At 39.5% G+C, this 20,965-nt stretch overlaps 1 protein-coding gene and 1 long non-coding RNA gene across 3 annotated transcripts; both read left to right on the forward strand.

Moving 5' to 3' along the window:
* The first annotated feature begins 1,809 nt into the window (after nucleotides 1-1,809).
* Nucleotides 1,810-7,523, forward strand: LOC105358706. Of its 2 annotated transcripts, none has more exons than XR_912249.3 (6): nucleotides 1,810-2,490; nucleotides 4,527-4,755; nucleotides 4,884-5,043; nucleotides 5,130-5,336; nucleotides 5,434-5,590; nucleotides 6,618-7,523. It is a non-coding gene; the product is annotated as an uncharacterized LOC105358706 (long non-coding RNA). The 2 variants fall into 2 exon arrangements; XR_002289544.2 differs by having other exon boundaries at nucleotides 1,814-2,490; nucleotides 5,257-5,336.
* Nucleotides 7,524-15,420: 7,897 nt separating this feature from the next.
* On the forward strand, nucleotides 15,421-19,759 carry barx1 (BARX homeobox 1). The gene is made up of 4 exons (XM_023955134.1): nucleotides 15,421-16,014; nucleotides 17,644-17,914; nucleotides 18,369-18,453; nucleotides 18,693-19,759. The coding sequence occupies exons 1-4, from the start codon at nucleotides 15,813-15,815 to the stop codon at nucleotides 18,855-18,857; spliced, it is 723 nt and encodes a 240-aa protein (XP_023810902.1). The 5' UTR covers nucleotides 15,421-15,812; the 3' UTR covers nucleotides 18,858-19,759.
* The last annotated feature ends 1,206 nt before the right edge of the window (nucleotides 19,760-20,965 follow it).

Below are 20,965 nucleotides of genomic sequence, written 5' to 3' on the forward strand. Positions count from 1 at the left end.
TAACAAGTGATTACCGTAGTAACCTTTCGTAATTTCACAGTTTCAAACAATACTTAAATGTATGTAAATATTAGAGGATGGAAATTCATGTTGGTGACACCAAATAGGTTCAGCCAAGATGCACAATAAGCGTGTTTGAGATCACCCAGATGGACGCAACACTGCACAGATCACCTGGTGTGTGACGTATATTTTTGTTTTTGCTCCAACATCACCTGTCAATCAAAACAAAAATATCACGAGAAAGGGGTGAGAGCAAGACACCAATCAGAGCGAACGCAGCTGGAAATTTAGTATTGAACTGACTAAAAGCTGCCCTATAGACTACAAAACAATGCATTATGGGACATGCGTCCTGATGGGTTTTTTGTAGTTCACTGATCAATTAAAATAATTTAAAATACCAACTGATTAAAAAAAGGCTACATCCATTACAAAACATTAAAATAATTATAAAAGATGTAATATCACATCTCATACTTAGGGGGAGAGGCATATTAAAACGAAATTGAATGTTAAGGACAACTCCTAATTCCTGGTCTCTTTCAGTCTCGCTGCAGCTTCGATTTCATGCGAGTTTGAGACCCCTGCTGTACACTCTGTCACTGGTACACTAGCTGCAGGTCGGAAGAACGAATCAATAGTTCGCTTGCTCATAGCTCAGACGCACATATCAGGTTGTGATGATATTTGTCTCCGTTTCCTTCCCACGGATGTTTACGCGCGCTCGATTATCTCTAGGCCCCGCCCCTCCACATATTTTAGCCACTTGCAGTGACTTTCCCTATTCTTCTCACACGCATTGGCCGCCTCAGGCATCACTCAATGAAACGCGAGTGTGTGCTCGCGTGTGCTCCAGTCTCATGAGTATTCGCGCGAGTGTGTGTGTCTGCCTGCGTGCGTGTGCGCTCGCGTCTCATTGATGATTTCATTGCTCATTTCATCGATCATTGACTTGCTCCTTTCATGTTTAATGTATAAAAAATACGGAGGGTGGAGGAGGCAAATTAACTGGTCGCACATGTGCGACTGGGTGTAAAATTCAGTCGCACACTCTCAAATTTTGGTCGCAAAATGCGACCAAATGGACGCAGTCTGGAGCCCTGTGTATATATTAAAGCTTCTAAAACTAGGTTCAACTCACCGTTGATTGTGTGCCCATAGCAAAGCAAAATTGAAGATGAGATCTCGTTTCTGTCACATTTACGTCTCCTAGACATAAATGAGAACTGTTTGAGACTAAACTGCTTTTCTCATTCTTCTCAAACATTTCTCCTGAGAAATAAGTCTCACAGTGAGCACTGTTTGAGATCTCAAAATTCTCTCACAACTGTCTCTTCTCCAGATCTCAATTGAGAGAAAAATGAGCCATATTATGTTGCGCTCAAGTATGTCTCAATTTGATATCCTTACTTCAAATCCCTATCTCAGTTACGTCTCAGTGAAAGACATCAATGGTTCTGTCTCTCGTTGCTCAATAATTTCTTGTTTTAGCCTATTTTTTTATTGTCTCAGCAAAAAGAAAAATGAGAGTAGTACAAGCCCTAAAATGAGTCTCATGATGACACCATTACAGTTCATCTCGAGAAAATAATATTTTTTATTTTATTTATGTTCAACTTAAAAAAGTTGTTTATTGCTTACATATTTATATAACTTAATTACAATTTCAAGAAAAAAAAGTTAAATAATTAAGACGGTCATGTCCTCAAAAGACATATTTTTGAAACTTTTTAAAAACATGAAATTTTAAGACAACATTGCAGTGTTGATTTAATAAACTTTTTTTTTGACTGCTTAGATAAACATAAATGAACAAGAATGTATGTTGGGTTAATGATGCTAGGTTTAGTTAAACACAAACACACGCATGTACTGGCACACATGCATACACGCACAAGTGCATATACGCACACTTATATGTTGGTGGGTATAAAACATTTAACACATTGATGTCTGAACTAAATAAAGGACATTTGGGATCATATTTGGATCACCTTAAAGTGAACAAACAATAGATTGTACATTTGAAACAAACAAATAAAATACACAAATAAAAATAATCAAATTAATAAATCAACTTTAGGGCGGTACAGATTTATGGGGTTCAGTTTGAGTTACTTTATCTATGTCTTTAAAAATCACCCTTCATGCAGCCTTACAAGCTGAAAATATTTTCTGTTTTCTTGATTTTAGTCTGCATCATATTGAACAAACAGAAGCCTGGAGTAACCCGATTTGAATTTTAAACTGTATCACAGCCTCACTTGACACAGATTTCTGATTGGTTGATCACAGTGGGAGGGAAAACTCAGTGGGTGACGTCACCAACGGGCCGGAATCTGCAAGCGGGAGAAGTGCAGAGAACGAGAGACTTTTGACGAGCGCTAGTCGTATTTTTTCTGCGTTTTAACAATCCGTGGGATGAATCTCCAAAAATTTTTTTGCTTGTCTGGAAAAGATTCAAGTAAAATCTTTGAAGTTTGCACGGTAAGTTTGCGATTTCTTCCCTCCAACTCTGAACTCAGTTGAATGCTAAAGGTGTTTTAAGCTAGCTCCGCCAGTAATGCAGACATCTGGGCTACTCGCGGTGGCTTTGGCTGTATAAGTAATTATTACATTTTACAAAGGTTTACTTGTGCTTTTTGTAATAAAAAATAGAGACATTGAAGAGTTATTTGCAGTGCAGAGTTTACAGAATGAGCGTCGATATTTTTCCAAACGCGTGAGTGCTAAGTAACTGTTGGAAGACATTTTGCTCTTCAGTTAAGGGTCTGCAGGGTTCATCCCATTCACAGTGTGACGACACCACAGTCCATTTCCATTATTGCAAATTTCAAAATGTGCAGTTTCACTATATGCATATTTACGCTAAAGGTCTTTTCTTGTTTAAAAGATAATCTTTCAGACGTTTGGCTTGGCATGTGACGTCATCTTTTGAAACTGGTTATGGACATGTGTTTAAAGTAAAGTCATCATTAACTGCTCACATGTCTAGAAATCATAATCTGAAAATTTAAGTATGCATATTAGGGAAACATGTTCTCAGCCCTCTGTCAGTGGTGGAGATGTTTAGAGAGCACAGATGTAGCTAAGCCAACAAATGTCAACACTGATATGTAGGAGGATTTTAGTGAATCATAAATCATATTTACAGTGATGAAAGTCTTCCGGGAATTCCCGGAAATCCGGGTTTTTGAGCAAACCGAACGTACTTTCCGGGAAATAAAGACCTGATCTCTACGGACAAATCGCTTTCCGGATTAGAAAATGGTCTGAAATCAGCTAATTTTAGCTTTATTTTCTATATTTCTCCGCAGATCGCTTCCTCTATGGTCGTGGCCATCTTTCGTCTTCCCGGCCTAATTGACCAATGACGGGACGTTTTAGTTGCTTTCGGATGCGTCGACGGGTCTGATTGGCTCTGTCTGCACCACGTGGTCAGCGTGACTTGCTTCCCTAGAGACCAAAACTGGCGGACCCACGCTAAACTTTCACAAACACATCTGAAGAGTTTGCGATCAAATTTGTGTTAAAATAATGGCAGGCATCGTCATTATTGAGCGTGGTCACGACCTCAGTTGTGAGAAGACGATAAAAAACAAATTGAAGTGGTCTTGGCTGGAAAAAAAAAAAAGATTTTTAAGGTAGTGTAGGTCAAATACTTTTTTGTGTAAAATAATCTCAAAACCACATTTTGAAATAATTTCAATTTTAGTTTTGAGTTTCAGTTTTTATTTTGAATACATTTCTCTATCTAATTTATTTGTATTTCCTAATTACCGTGATTTAGTTCAGTATAGTTAACATTAATTATAAGTATTTGATGGTTTGGACCCGCACTCCCTTAAAAAATAATGTTTACAATGTTTAGTTTAGTTTGTATGTTTGTTTTGATATTTCCCAGATTACTTAGTATTGGTGTTAAAGAATTGATGTATTATGTTATAGAATTATAGTTTAAAGCAGATCCCATATTTTGATGTAATTATAGTTTGAGAAAACAGTGCAAGTGGATGTTGTACATCAGTCATTTCTAAAGCAGAAATAATGTATAAATAACTGAGGTATTTTCATAGAATATCATAGTTACTGGTGTTCTTTTTGCCATTTGGGGCTTTGATGTTACTATATTTTAGCAATTGTATGTTTTGCAGCTTTAAGGAAAAGCGTAGATTGTAGGATTGTGTTACTTTGAGCAATTTTTCAAATTCTTTTTTAGGACCAGCAAGTCCTTAATGGAGAGTCAAACTAGGGGTTTGAATGACAAATCATGATGCTCCAATTAGTCTTAGTTTCTTGATAAAGAAGTGAATAACTAGCTGCCAGAATGCACCAGAATGCATCTAAGACCACGTATTTTTCCAAAATTTCGCTCTGTGCCCGCCATATCGCTCAAAGAAAAGTTCAGGGATTTTTTCCTTGCCTGACTTTCATCACTGTATTTAAAAACCTTTCCAGATCTTACTTTGTGCTGTATAAAATGTGTGTACATGATGTTTTTTTTCCCCCCTCTCTGATTCAAGGTGATCTAAATTCTACACGTGAAAATGAGTGAATCAGAACCCATGTTCCTCCACACTGCCATTATGGAGGTCCTACCAGAGCCACAAAAAACATCCTGGAAGAACACTTGCAGTCCATTGGAATAAATGGAGTTGTATGAGGATCTACGATTCATAGAAGAGGCTGACTTGCTGCCAGCTTTGAGACCTGTTCAAGCCCGGAAACGTCTTGCTCTCTGGAAATTGAAATGTGAGTCTCAAACATTACAAATTAGTTTTTGTAATGCACGGAAGTGGATATGAATATGAATGGGTAACACACTGACAGTACAGTGTAAACTTAGTACACTTATACTGTTTGTTTGTTTTTTGTTGCAGACCAAACGCCAGAGAACAGCACATCGTCATCTGTTGAGACCTCACCAGCACAATCATCGTCACTTTTGTTATAGTCACCAAGGAGTTCGTCATCCACATCTTCCAGAAGCCGAGGACTGTACGTACATTGACTGGGAGGACAGCTTTGAAATTCCATGGAGTAAGTTTTCTGAGGAATTTGTGCAGTCTTTGGAAAGAGACCTGACCCAAGACTAAGGAAGGAAATGGTTTGCACTCTTTTTGCAGAAATGATGAAAGCAAGACGTTTTTCCAGACTCTAAAAGGCTGCAGATGATGCAATGAGAGCAGAGTGTCTGCTCAGAAGAGATGAGATGTTAAAGAGATGCTCTTTCTTTTGCTCTGCTACTTTGAGGAGGATGCCATGTTCTTGTAGAAGATGCAGACGAGGTCCAGATGCAGCAGGTGCCGTTGACTCCAACTGCTATTTATGTGGTAAGTAAAGTTTCAAATGTTAAATTATTCTAAAGGTTTTGTCTTTGTACACTGTACATGAGTGACATGTTTACTTTATCCATTGTTCTGTCTTTAGGACAGTCTTGCTTTTCCCCAAGGAGGTTCATGCTGAGTTGGAACCGCTCCATCGTACACAACAACATTGCAGCACTGTGCCTGATGTTCGGAAGCTACTTCTGCTTTATCAGTCATTATCCAACTGAGCTGGCTTCAACCCTGGAGTTTCTGCAAAGGTACATATTTATAAGTGCTGTCATGCGATTGATTTTTGGGTGTGATTAGTTAATCATGACCTGCAGTTAATTATTCTAATTAATCTTGTATTAATCTAACTCAGGGCTCCTCATCCCTGGTCCTTGAGATCTACCAGCCTGCCTGTTTTCCAACTCTCCCTGAATTGCTTGCTGCTGATTACCTAGACCAGGTGTGTTCATCCAGTCAGAATGTGGAGACATCTGGTTGAGCTGATCAACAGCTAGCAGGGCTTGGAGATCTAGAAAACAGGCAGGGTGATGGATCCCAAGGACCAGGAATGAGCAGCCCTGGCTAACCTAAAATTTAGCTTTGAAAATCCTTATTTTGGGGTCATTTGATTTAAATAGTAAGATTGTGTCACATTAAAAGAAATAAAATACAATTTAAAGGGTGGCTTTATGAAGTTTTCTAAGTATAACAGACTTTTTTCCAATCTTTACTTTTGTACCACTAAGGGATAATTCTTCAGTCTCAAACAGAACAAAGACCTAAGCCAAAGTGCTCTAATTTAAAAAACTAATGGAAATATTCTGAACAATCCAAAAAATATTGACCACAAAATTCTTAATCATACCATAATATATATTCATTGAAATACCTTCTTCCACAGTTTGACACGATCAGCCCTCAGCGTCCCAATTAAGACATGGGTATTATTTTTCCCTTGTTAAGAGCCAACCATGCAAAATGTGACTTTTGATCATTTCTTAAATGTTTGATCTGGACTGTATCATGAAAAATGAAATGAATCAGATTTGAACCTTATTTGTTAAATAGTTAATGCCCATAGTATGCTGCATTTCAATTCTTTTAACTGAAACAGATGTCCTCTCTAGCGACGTGTGGCTGCTTTTAGGGATGACAGAAACGTAATCTTATGGTAGCATTATTCAGCTGCTTTTATAAAACTACAGTTTGCTTCTAGCTTTAAGTGTTATCTTTGTTTGTTATGTGCTGTCTATTATCAATTTACTCATGCCAGATTTTAATGTTCTTGTCTTACAGCTGATGTCCTGTGATGTGCCACTCTACCTGGTTGGGAACAAATTGAAGAGGCCAAGCTCAAGAAAGCCTTTGTCAGCAAATGTAGGGCAGAACCGGTTCTAAGGCTACTGCCATGATCTACAGTATGCGGACTGGTTTCTTTTCCATCTTTTTTCTTATTTTTAATCTTAATTTGGTTCTCAAATTGGTTCATGGATTTGATAGTCTGCAAGTTTCAGAGAATGTTTTTATGTTTATGTTTTTCTAATGTTTTTTTTCAGTGTGTTGTTTAAAATCTGGAAGTATTCATGACCAGCGTGTCAACCAGATTGAGTACGCCACGGTTCATGTACTTAATGCATTTAATATTTTAAAAAGTGTCTAATACTGCTACCACAATTAAAATGCTGTACTGATGATGGTGCTGCCCAAATAAAGTGTAAAGCATTTACATTTCTAGTATTGTTTTTACTGTTACTGTATATCAGTGGTCTCCCATCCTGGTCCTTGAAGGTCACTGTTCTGGATGTTTTAGCTGTTTTCCTGCTCCAACAGATCTGCTGCAGTGGTTGAATTGCCTCCTCAAGTTCTGCAGGAGGTGGTTAATCACCTGTTGATTCACATCTGGGGAGCAAAGAAACATCTAAACCCTACTGGATGGTGGCCCTTGAGGACCAGGATTGGCGACCACTGCTATAAAACTAAATTCTCTTTTCTTTCTCAAATACATCTCAAATATCATTCTCATTAACGGCTTTGGTAAGACATTCAAGAGAAATGATTAAGACATGAAAGAGACATCAGACAGACAACGATGAGATCTCTTTTAGGACTCATTCTTCTCAGATTTGTCTCATGAGCGTCTTAGGTTCGTCTCTCCCACTTCTTAATTATTGCTCTAACAGTTGTCTCAACTCAACCTCATTTGTCTCAGCGATGTCTTTTCTCATTATAGCTTAACTCTTGCTCCTAAGGGACCCTTAGGAGCAAGAGTTAAGAAGCAAATGATCACAGAATGATACGAATATGAGACGCTCAAACTGATCTCAAGAGACGAGATCAAGCAACATATGAGCAACAGATTTTTCCTATGGGTGTACACTTTTCCCACAATGAAGCCGTTTGTGTCAGTTGTACGTACTGTGAGCATTAACTCGGCTATGCCCACATTTTCTCCTCCGTGATCTCCTCTCACCCTGACAATAACATGAAAATCATGTCTCAAACACATAATTACAAATGCATCGCCAATACGGTACACATCAGTTTAAAATGTAATGTTCTTATGTATGTTGCCAATAAGTAGAATTTCTAGGTTAGATAAATTGCAGGAGTGGGTTACATGTATCACTGGGGAAAAAATGAGGTGAGAGAGACTGTTAAGGGGGGGTAAAATGTTATTCATGAGGGGAAAGAGTTTTAGAGTTGCCTTTGTTTTCAGAGAGGAGTCTAAAAAAAGTTATTTTATTTTTGTACAAATAACCAAGTACTTATACTGCCTGATATGTGAATAAAATATTTCTTTATGAATAACATGAATACCTCAGAGGAAAGCCATAAACGTTCACAGCGTCACTGAAGAAGGCCAAGTGGGTGTCTGCACAGTTGTTGTCTGCTATCTTCAGGTACAGGATACATGGAATACAAGTACAAATACTTTCAACTGACAGATATTTACAGGGGCAAAAATGCTAAATTCCCAATTGACAGGTAAAACAGTAATACAATAGGATGATAAAATATGAAATAGAATAGAATAGAAGGGTATTTAATAATCCCTGAGAAAATTTTTAAAAAATGGCCATCTTAAAAAAAGACATAAACACACATGCATTACAAATAGAAATATCACAAAATAAAAAGATTGATAAAAAAAGGTAAATAATTGGAAAATCAGTGGGTAAAATTAAAAGAAATTACTTGTAAGATGCCCTGCCAGAGAGTTGTATTGCCTGATGGCACGGGGAACAAAAGATTGTCACGCTGTCAGGCTTCAGTAATTCCTAGAGAATAAATAAAAACACAACAAACATGGATTACATAATTTCGCGTTTACATAAAGGCAGCACACGGAACAACTAGCTAGTTAGCATAGCATCAGTGTTTAAAAAAAATCCCCGTCTCCAAATCAATACTTTTTATTAAACTTTCTTTGCTGCTGTAAATCCGGCATGTTTTCCCCTTAGTTCTATCTGAATCATGTTAAGAACCTACAGATCATTGGCTATAGACGCTAGCTTGAACCGACACCGGCTTGAACTTCACTCACACTCACAGGCAGACACAACTTGCACAGGCTAAGCAAAACAAAGCTAAGCTAATTTGCGGTGGGGGTACTCTGCAAACGACTCGGCTGAAGTGTTCATAAAGCATTCACACATGTCACTTGGCAAAGGAGACCGCTTCAACTTAGTATTCAATAACATTACAGGACGTACAACGAGGGAATGATCAAATAAATGCATTACTTACGGGCTGAGACTGATCCCGTTCAGAAGACCTCTCCGCCATGTTTGCCGCCCGCGTCCTTTCAACTGCTGTGCTGAACAGCTCCCTCCCTCGTCACTTTGAAAGTGAGGAGTGTAAGGGGCCATTCGATTGGCTAAAAGCGAACCCGCCTGCTTTGCCGATGAGTTTGATTGACAGATTCACTAGCCAATGGTGACATTAGTTTACCTGCTCCGTCAGATGAGTCTCAATATTCACCGTAGAAAAATCTCTCACACACACGGGGAGATTCACAAACGAGAACGGGATTTTGAATGCACATTCTGCAATTGGAATGATCTGTGAGTTCACATCACATGTGTACCTAAAAATCATGTTTGTGAAGGACTTACTGTGCATTTCTGATACATTTACTGTGAATTTCTAAAATGTTTTTGTGAAAAACACTGTGCACATTTGTGAGAAACACTTATTGTGCATTTGTAAAACATTTAGTGTGCATGTGTGAAACACAATCTGTGTGTTTGTGAAACACAGGGTGTGTATTTCCGAATTTATTTTTCACGTTTGCATAAAATGACATTTGTGAATCGGAGCGTGTGCATTTGTAAAACAGGTTGTGTGCATTTCTGATTATTGAGACTGAATTAACTCCATATAAAAGGACCACGTTATTTCCCCCCACCCTGCAGTCAGTTGGGGGGTGGGGGGTTTCTTTTAACACTAAAGGGCCATTAGAAATGAAATTTAACTACAATTACAATATTCCTACTATGTAGCTAATAATCCCCCCACTCAAAAAAATAAATAAAATAAAAAACCATGTTCCTACTAGCACTATGTAACTAATAACCCCAACCCCCAACTGCTGTTCCTTCTTTTGGAACACAAGACCATGCTTCTGTGAGGAGACAGTGTTGACCACTGCTCCCTTATCTAACCCCCTTTTATCCTATGCCCCGTTTAACTTCCTACTATTATTCTAAGAATCCCGTCTAACCTAAACTAAAAATAAACCTCCTTCTTTTGGAAGACTCTTTTAGATTTTTTGCTGTCTTCCTTTTTACCAATGTTCCCTGTGGCTGACGTCCCACTGCCTTCTGAGTCTTTTTCAGTGGATAGCTCTTCATTAGTAAATGGGCTTATACTCTTGAAGGGTTTGGCTTTCCATAATTTGCTAAAACAGTTCCAGGGACGTGCCCTTACAGAAGGAGTAGGCTGAAAAGCGTCTTCCTGAGAAAGCTCAACCCGAGAAGGCCCAACCCGAGAGGGTCCAACCCGAGAAGGCCCAACCCGAGAAGGCTCAACACGAGAAGGATCGACTTTAGAAGGCCCGGTCCGTTTTGGCCAGACCCGAGAAGGCCAGGGCTGATAAGGTTCAACCCGAGAAAGCTTAACCTGAGAAGGCTGAACCCGAGAAGACTCAAGCCGAGAATGGCCAATACAAGAAGGCCCAACCGAAGGAGGCTCAACCTGAGAAGGAACAACCTGAGAAGGACCAACCCGAGAAGGCCCAACCCGAGAAGGCCCAACCCGAGAAGGACCAACCTGAGAAGGCTCAACCCGAGAAGGCTCAACCCGAGAAGGACCAACCCGAGAAGGACCAACCTGAGAAGGCCCAACCCGAGAAGGACCAACCTGAGAATGCCCAACCCGAGAAGGACCAACCCGAGAAGGACCAACCCGAGAAGGACCAACCTGAGAAGGCCCAACCCGAGAAGGCTCAACCAGAGAAGGAACAACCTGAGAAGTCTTTTTAACTTTGTCCTTCTTCTGCCAACACTGTACTTTTGGTTTTACCTCATCAGTGTGATTAACTTTACACAAAACCTTTGTACTTTGCAGCTCTCCTTTGACCGTCTCGTACTTGTCCCTCCACATGCCAACTAGTGTCCTCATTTGATTGTCTTGAGTTACAGACCAGTTGCACGCGTCTCTGAACAAGTACTCAAATTTCTCAACTTTGGCCCTCAAAACTGCAAGCTCCTCAGAAACCTTGTCGTATTCATTTTTCATTGCTTTCATTTCCTTTTCATATTCTGTTTTCAACAAGGTTCCATTGTACTTGTCTTTGTTTGAGTAGGTTTCTATAATTTTGTTGAAATGAAGTTGAAATGCAGAGTCTTGGAAATCATATTTGCTGCATTTGTTGATGTCTTGCAGGCAGTTTTGCAACATCCCTTCCAGGTTTTGAAACTTGGAAAGCATGTCCCCTTCCGTTGACTTTGCTTCTGACAAGCGGAGATCCAATTTGTCGTTTATATCCGCAAGTGTTTTCAATTGTTCTTCCAAATCCTGTATTTTAGTTGCCAAAAACGCTTTGTTTTTTTCATGCTCTTCTAAATCCTGTGCATGCTTAGAGTCATTGTTTGATATCCTTTTAGCTTGTTTAGAGATCCTTAACTCTAAAAACATTCTGTAAGCGTTGCTGGCAAAATTTTCTGTTTGGAGCTTCATTTTTTCTTGCTGTAAAGACCGAATATTTTTTTCTTGTTGGCTGAGAAGTTCATTCAAACGTAAAATCTCCTGGTCCTTTAGAGCCACTTCAACCTTTGTGGGTTGCTCTAATTTGGAAATCTTATCTTTTAACTTTGCAATTTCCAAAGTCAACTCCTCGTTCTCCTCAGACCATTCATTGTTGCATTGATCCTTTTCAGCAAGTCTTCTGGAAGCTTCCTTTTGCAATTCAGAGAAGTCTCGATCTTTCTTTGCAACTAAATTTTTCAAATTCTTTATGACCACTTCTTGCTCCTTATTTTTCTTTCTCAGTGCAAGTTTTTCCGTCTGAAAACTTTTGTTAAGAGTTACAACCTTTTCAGCGTATTCAGCTTGACTGTCATTGATCTCCTTATCTTTCTCATCTATCACTTCTAAAAGAGCATTTTCAAACTGTGTCTGCAGGTTTTCCACTTGTTTCGTCATGATACAACTAATGTTTTCGACTTCTTTTGTGCAGTTCAGTTTCATTTCACTTAATTGCTCTTCCAGATTTCTTGTCTCCGCTCGAAGTTTAAATGCATCTCTTTGTAAATCTGGAAGGCCTTCCTTCAATCTTTCACAAGTTTGAAGACACTCATTGTATTTTGCCTCGAGTTCTTCATTCCTTAGTTGGAGCCTGCCATTTTCTTCACCTATTTTGCCAATGTGCTTTGTGTAAATGTCCAGATTCTCCATGACCATCTGCTGGCATACCTCATTGCACAATTTTTTGTGCTTTTCCAGCAGCTGCACTGAACGGTCACTTTGTGATGGATCTGTTTCACATCCCATTTCCAAAGTCTTCTCCCTTTCTGTTTCACTTTTCATTCCTGAGTTTTTCTCTCCTTCTGTCTGTTTCACCCGGGGTTCAGGCTTTTTCTTAACGGCCCCCGGCATGCTTTTACCAGCCCTCACTTCTTTCCTTGCAGGCTTTCTGTTACTTTCCATTTTGAAGCCGTGCGCTATCTTAAAAGTGAAATATCCAAGTCTGGTTGAAGTTTCAGTCATATATGTAAACTTTTCCAGAGTAAAGATTTAATGTAAAATGATGCGTTACTTCATCATCACTTGTTATCATGGCGTCATGACAATAAGTGATGATGTAGTCACGTGTCATTTTACATTAAGATTGCATCCTGAAATCACATCACTTCACATGATTATGACATCACTTGATGTCATAACTGAGGTGTGGTTTCAGGATGCAACCACACCCTATTATGACATCACTTGATGTCGTTGTCATGATGTCATTTTAGCCCACGATAAATTAAAATGAAGAATTAGCATTTAACATGCACATATTGACTAATGGAGACCAAATTGGTTTGAAGATGTCATATGGTGTGTTTTCTACTGCTGGTTGGCCTGGGGAAGTCACTGATGGACCACCTAAATGAAAATTGAAAGCAGAGGAAGAATCTTTTCAACGTTATGTTTTGAGGAACGCTTAAGTGCACCTCTACATGGAAATCCACCTGTGGCCACCAGTAGGCTACAGTCCCTCTTCAATCTGCAAAAACGTTCTATGAAAACTATTCATAATGTTGGATACTTTGACCATTCCAACATGTTATTTCTAACCTCCAAATTACTAAAAAGAAATTTGATTCAGTTTATTTTTATACTGTAAAATTCCTCAAGCTAGTAGTAATGTTTTACCTCATAATATTCAGAAACTAGTTACACAAAGCCATGGAGATTGCTCTCTGAGAGGAAACAGTATTTTTGAACCATTGACCCTTGTGGTATGCTAGGCACTTTAACATTGGGAGTTGGTTCATCTAGACCCACAAGAACCTTTTTTCTCCAATGATTTGTGATTTTCACTGATCCATGGATTACTTGAAATCCTTTTCACCTTTTTCCACCTTTGTCATTGTAGGGAGAACACGTCAATGTAAGGGTGGGGTCATAGGATAGCACAAGGGTTAAGAAATGTGTGTCAGTGTGCAGAATTAATACAACCAATAAAATCAATGTTCTGACATTAAACAATTACCTATCAAACTTGAAGAGAAACTGCTCTTACAAAACAAAATGGATGAACAAAAATGATTAAATATCAAATTAATTACTATGAAATGTTGATTGTTGAAAAAAGAGAAAATATCCTTATGTAGAATATTATAGACAAATATATGAGCAGATAGAGGGTAAGTCGTATATCCCCTTTTTTCGGCTGTATGCGGAATGACCACCAGAGGGAGACACTGCCCGCTGGTGTCAGCAAACATGATGCGCGGGAATTCACCAATGAATTTTAAAACTCATTGGATTTTACCACCTTCCAGCGGCTTTAACTTTCTTCCATGAGCAATTTGGCAGACAGAAAATCGCTCCTTTAGCCACCCAAGCTCCGCGGCTGTTAAGACTTTCTATTCAAAAAGCAGTAGGGAAGAGAAAATGTATTAATTTATATATTCAAGCAGCTGAGTTTTGTTTGTTCTTTTTACAAAAATATAATTTATAAAACGAGTTTTTATAAATTATTCAACAAACACACAAAGCACAGTCATTTCACAGCAGTGGAGCTGAATGAGTTCAGCAGTTTTAATATAAAAGTGAAAAGAGTTCATGCACCTGAAAGATATATCAAAATATTAAATCGTTTGAAATAAATCTTATGATTATCCATTAAAATAAAAAACAAGTGCACGGATGCTTTCAAATTTAATAATTACATAACGCATTTTGTGGATTTTCCGTTGTGTTCTTCTGCTAACGCTTCAGAATCCAAACCCAGAGCAGGTCGGCCTCTGAGGAGGTTCAGCCTCAGCTGCTGTGACCCGCTTTGTTCAGCTCAGCAGTCAGAAGTGCGTAAAGTAACGCGGTAGGCTGCTGTAAACTGTGAAAACACTCTTTTATCTTAGATTTAAGAGATTCTGTTTTTAGTAGAGCTCCAACTTTGTTCCTAATACTCCAGCCTAGTCTCTTTGCAGGGATGGGTCCAGGGACTGTAAAGCGCATGCGCCTCAAAAAACGTGCAGTTATCCTGAGTTAGGAGTTCACACTTGGGGAAAAATAGATTGTCGTGATTTTGGATTTTAAAAATCCATCACGAATGTAATAAAAGTCAGCTTCCTGCAGATAAAAAAACATTCATGCTTTTGTGTAAATTTTATTTACTTTTTTCTCTCCTTTTCCCAGTGTCAAAACTGTTTTCAGTCTACGTTCTAGACAGTTATTTCTAGTTGATATAGCCACCACCTATCACCGGAGCCGGAGCCGGAGCCGGTTTAGCTCGTGCTGGTTTGCGGCGCCTTCCGTCCGTGAAACCAGGGTTCGACTCCGGGCTGCTCCCTGTTCCCTTCTCTACCTCTGTGCCGGTTCCAAGCCCGGTTTGAGAAGGTTGCGTCAGGAAGGGCATCCGGCGTAAAACATTGCCAAATTTACCATGCGACTTGTTCGCTGTGGCGACCCCTGATGGGAAAAGCCGAAAGTGGAAGAAGTGGAAGATAGCCACCACCTATCTATGTGTATATATGTAAATATAGAGAGAGGGGGGGGGGTTTAAACTAAATTAAATAAATAAATAGATAAATAAGAGATCATCTTGAGAAATCAAACATTTTCTTTTTGACGTATGATTTTTTGTTTTTCGACCTAATTCATCCAGATTAGGATTACATTTTCCAAATGTTTGTTTTAGAGTCAAAGCACGTCATCTCTGAGATTGATGCAGTAGATTCATGCAACAACAGACGTAACGTAAAAAAAAAAATAAAGATTATTTTTATCCCACGCGGGGCAGGATCAAGTGGGAAAAGTCACGAAAATCTTTATATTTGCTTTGAATGCTGCTGCTGAACTCAGTGATGAGCAGACCTGCGCGCTAGAGTTCAACTCTGGGCGTGGACACGGTCACGTGATTTCAAGATGATGTAGAAAGTTTGCGTGAGTGGTTTCAAGATTCTGTTCTGCAGGAACATTTTGGGTGTTTTAACTGATTTCCATTGAGCGCGCGCGCGTGCCTCCGGGTGCATCTCGTTGCTGCGAAAAGCCTGGAAGTGGGCGGAGCCTCTTTTGGACCCAGTCAGCGGACGTCGTTCTCGCCTCCGTCTCAGTCTGCAGAGACGAGCCGCGCTTCTCATCCTCCCGTCGCACACGAAGACCCCGAGTGGGCATGCACGCGCTGGGATTCTTGGATTTTGGACGTATTTGTTCCGGGAGAGCGGGATCTGGACATTAGTGACCCTGGCAGAGAGGCGCCGCTGCTCGCACGGACACCCGCGCGGGACATGACCTGCGGCTCGTGCCGCTGAGGAGCTCCCCTTCGTGTCCGTCACCATGCAGCATCCTCTGGACATGTCGGCGCGGTTCTACCCTCCGGACGTCCACCCGGACCTCAGAACTCACCGGTACCGGAGCTTCATGATCGAGGAGATCCTCACCGAACACCCGGAGCACAAAGCGCCCGTCCCGGCCGGGGAGCTCCTCAAGTTCGGGGTGCAGGCCCTGCTGTCCGCGCGGCCCTTTCACAGCCAGCTCGGTGAGGGGAGGGAGCAATAATAATAATAATAACAATTAATAATAATAATAATAATAATAGTAGTAATAATAATAATAATAATAATAATAATAATAATAAGTGGTGAAATAAATGCAACATTTGCATTAATTATTACTAGTCAATGAAACACAAAACATTGATTTAAAAATTTGAAAACTTCATTTATTCAAAGTGACTTTCAAAATGCATTTGGACATATATAATTAAACCAGCTATAAAATGGTTTTCTTAACTTATATTAACAGATACATTGGTTGGATATTATTTAGGATGAATTGACAGTTTAGTTTTATTTTACCAATGAAGAACTCTGAGCTGCTACTTCTGGAGAAAAAAAAAGACACGAAGAAGCTCTGGGTTCAGCGGTTCCATCTTTCTGCTGCAGGTCCGATTCCATTCTTCTGCGTGAACTCTGCGGGTCAGTGCGGAGGCCGCAGCACGCGCAGCGTATCTGCGGGTCTCTTTCACTCTCAAAACACGTGGTTTTTTTCTCTTCAACCCATTTCTTAGATTAGTCCTGTTAGGATACATCTTTGGGCTAACTTGAAAGCATAAAGAATTTGGGGGTTATAGTGGCTTCGTTTAAATCCAAGTGTTAAGTCCAAGTTATTTTTTTCCTGAGTTAATAACCCAGAAAAAACGTAGTCCCTTTTTAACCTCAGAGTTGAGTTAAGAACAAACCAAGTCTGAGGTTATTTTTAACTCTGGAGTTTTTAGTGTGTAGAGTTCAGCTAAAATAAACTTTTGAAACTTTACGCATTTGTCTGAGGAATTTATATTACATTTTTTGAGGGGAAAAACATTTAAATCAAGAATGAAACGGTGACTTATAATTCATAAGTCTTGCTTCATGTCTACTTAATTGAGTTTTTTGTGTATTCTGACCTTTAGTTTAAATTCTTCAAAACGCGTTTTGAGGTCAGCTGCAGCTTAAGGGCTGCTTTTCATTTTCATTTAAATTGTTAATGGATAGAATATAATAGAATTTTAATGACAGATTCATAGTCCAAATGTCAAAACATAAATTATAAACTTAAAAGTTCAAGAATTTAAGGGCTTAAAGGCGTCCATTCCAGTATCTGCAGCCTGGAGACTGGTATAAATAATAATATCGTCACTGACTGTAAATATCAAAACGTCCAAAGTTTCGGTTCAAACTTTGAGTTTCTGGGGTTAAATCAAAGCTCCACGGAGGCTGAAATCGCTCCTAATATTTAGGGGAAAACGGGAAAGAATAGAATAGAATAGAATAGAATAGAATAACAGAGTCGAGGTCCAAATGTCAATACCATAAAAATAAGACATACAGAAGAATTCACATAGGCCCTAAAACACTAATTCTAAATTTGAAAAACTAAACAACAGGATAAAACGTTAAATGAACATGGAGCAGGGTCTTAGAATGATTTTTTTATGGTATGACTTTGCTTGAAGGGGTGACATGATCTAAGTTGGGCTACTCGTGGGATCAAATGTTATTGCTAAAACCCTAAAGCTGTTGAAGTCTGACTTATTGTCTTAGTTCGCAAGTTTTCCCGACATTATTGCGTGTCTCCGTGCCGCATGAGTCCTCCTTCACGCCTGCGTGTCTGTGTCTTCTGGGATCAGTGCTGAAAGCGGACCAGGCCGGCCTCCTGAAGTTCCCCGTGTCTCCGCTGTCCTGCTCCCCGCTCGGCTCGCCGCTTCTGTCCGCCGGGCCGGGCCTGCAGGTCGCGTCGCACCACCTCCCGCTGGACCTGCACCTGCGCGGGAAGCTGGAGCACGACGGCGGCAGCAAGAGCAAGAAGGGCCGCCGGAGCCGCACTGTGTTCACGGAGCTGCAGCTGATGGGTCTGGAGAAGCGCTTCGAGAAGCAGAAGTACCTGTCCACGCCCGACAGGTGAGTCCCGCGTGGAGCGCAGAGGTTCCTTTCTGCATGCAATAAGAAAAACAACCATTCTGCATAACTGTTAACTCACTGCTGCTAGGACAGTCTATTCTTTCTTTATTTTTTTACTCTTTTGAAAATAAATGCACAAACAAACAAATAAACAAGCAAATAAATAAATAAATAAATAAATAAATACAATTTATTAATTTAAACAAAAATATTTTGACAGTAGGGTAAACTTTAAAAAAATGTTACTTAAACAATAATCTTATTTTGATAGCTTTTCAATCGATTTGCAGCATATTAAAAAATCAAGATGCTAACGTCAAACATTGAAGCTCAGATTATAAAGTCGTTTGATCGTTTTTACTTTGGATTTGCCTGAAATACAAATTGTTTTCTGCTTTGTTCGTGAATGATGGTCTGCTGTTCTGCCCCCCTCCCACCACCACCACCACCCCAGGATAGACCTGGCGGAGTCTCTGGGCCTCAGTCAGCTGCAGGTGAAGACCTGGTACCAGAACAGAAGGATGAAGTGGAAGAAAATGGTGAGTGTGACTTCAGCTACCATCTCACACGCTACAAATATTTTGACAAATGAAAATTTAAATTGAACCTGAAGTTATTTTTATTTATTTGTACACATTTGGACAATACCTCCAGGCCAGGAGGTCACATCAGATTAAAACAAGCTTGTTTTCACCTTTAAAAATGGTTTATGTTACAAAAAATTAAATTAAATTAAAAAGGAAAGTTAAATTTACACTCACACTCATGCATCCCTCAGGTTCTGCAAGGTGGGGGTCTGGAATCCCCCACAAAGCCCAAAGGTCGTCCAAAGAAGAACTCCATCCCCAGCAGTGAGCAGCTTTCAGAGCAGGACCGGTCTGCAGCAGAGACGGACCGTCAATCTGAGGCCTCCAGCTCCCAGGAGAACACTCAGGAGGAGTGACCCCCCTCCTTTTCCCACAATTCTGGGACATGTGGGACACTCGGCATGTGTGGACAAATTGAAGCGAGCGCCCCTCCTTAAAGAGCTGCAGGCCCTTGCAGGGAGCAGAAGCACCTGCGTGCCTGTCACGATGGACTTTTGAGGAAAAGACTGCTGCAGCAGGTCTGTCCCTCCTCCAGCCTTATCTGTTCATGCATTCCTCTTTTGTGTAATATGCAACTTAATTATTAAATATATTTTCACTACTCCTGTTGTTCACTGAAGGTCACATGTGCCCAGATGTTTTTGCCGCCTGGTAGAGAAAGTGGGTGCTCCTCGGTTCAGGGAAGTTCTGATCTAGAGCGATGTTTAGCTTTTCTGGTTCTGATGGTTTTGGAGGAGAAGAGAGGAGGAGGTTCTGCCTTCGGTTTGGATTTACAGAGAGTTTGAAGATCAGCCTGCAGCTTTGCTCTGAAACGGTGAAAGAGAAGAAAATTCTTCTGCATGTTTGCTTTTTACACCTTTTTTCATTTCTCTGCATTCAGCATCAGCTCACTGAAGCGTAGACTTGATGACTTTTGAGTTGTGACAGCTCAGAGGGATGGGCTCCTGCTTCTTGCTGTAAAATGTGTCGGTCTTTAAAAATGATCCTCCCGTGTGTGTGCGCGCGCGCGCATGGCAGCCGGCCTGACTCGAGCTGAGCCAGCTGGTAAAGATGCAGGTCAAAGTCAATCGAATTTATGGAGGAAAAAACATTTTAATGATTCAACAGAGATGAAAATATATGAATTTAATTTTTCTTTGGATGTCCTCTGACTGAAAAAGACTTTTTAGCTTCAGCCTTTTCCTGTTTTGCGACTCAGTGGCGCATCAGCACGCAAATCTGAACACAAGAGATGCGTGTCTCAAGATGAAAAATCCAATAATTTAAAAAGAAGAAGAAAGAAAAACACAATTTTATCATACCGACAACCATTTGAGGGGGAACTGACTGACATTTTAAACTCACAGAGCTTCCAGTCATAACGGAAAAAACTCAAATGAATTTCCCAAAAGTTTTTGTTCGAAACCTCCAACATGTTTAACATTTTTGAACAATAAAAACAATAAGTAAAATTACTTATTTAGCTAGAACGATGATATATTAAAATTAAGTTTCTTGCTTTTGTGTAGCTTTATAATTGCGCGCGGTGCGTTATAAGTCTTTTTATAACCTTTAGAAGTCTGATTGCAGTTTTGGATTGTTATTATTATTATTATTATTATTATTATTATTATTATTATTATTATTATTATTATTATTATTATTATTCACAATATAATGCCGTTTTTATGACTTCGTTTTGCATGAGCATCATAATTCGTCCGCCATTGTCAGTTGACGAAGTTCCCTCCTCTAAATCTGTGTGCTGCTGGTCTTTGCGCTCGCGGCTGTGCCCGTGTGAGAAAAGCGCGTGCAAAGATCACTGGCGTCTGGTTGGTTTCAGTGAAACCTGAAAAGATTGTTGTCGTTGATATCAGAGATTATCAACGAGGAGTCTGGACAAATTGACAAAAACTATCATTTTTGTATAATGACATTTGTTTTTTTAATTGTTAGTTGAAGGGAAATAGTTCAGATATTATTTGATCATTTATTTAAAACATGTCTAAACACCCTGCACGAGTTTGGAGTGAATCTCTCTTTACTTCAAGATTCAAATCAACCTTTATTTACAGTTCGTTTTATACAGATTCTGCAACACAAAAAAATTGAAAGTGACGTTTGAACTCACACACTTTTGTAGTAGTCACACACGGAACAAAAATAACAAAGAAAAAGCGATCCCAACCAAACATTGAACTTTACATAAAACAAAAAGGTAATTCTAAAATGCCATTGGCAAAACCCTCCATTCAATTATAAGCATTAAACTTAAAGCCTTAAAAAAATAAGCAAATGACAGAGATTAGCAGAAAAACCAAATATGATATGTATATTCTTTAAAAATACATAAATAAACATACAAATTGAGTTTTAAAAAGATTTGAGTTTTGAGCCTTTTTTAATCTCCTCAATAGATGAAGTCATCAGACTTTCAGCTCTACAGAGAAGGCCCACATTAATGAAAGTAGGTTACAGACTCAGA

The sequence above is a fragment of the Oryzias latipes genome, chromosome 5, assembly GCF_002234675.1.
Source record: "Oryzias latipes chromosome 5, ASM223467v1".
NCBI classification, from domain to species: domain Eukaryota; kingdom Metazoa; phylum Chordata; class Actinopteri; order Beloniformes; family Adrianichthyidae; genus Oryzias; species Oryzias latipes.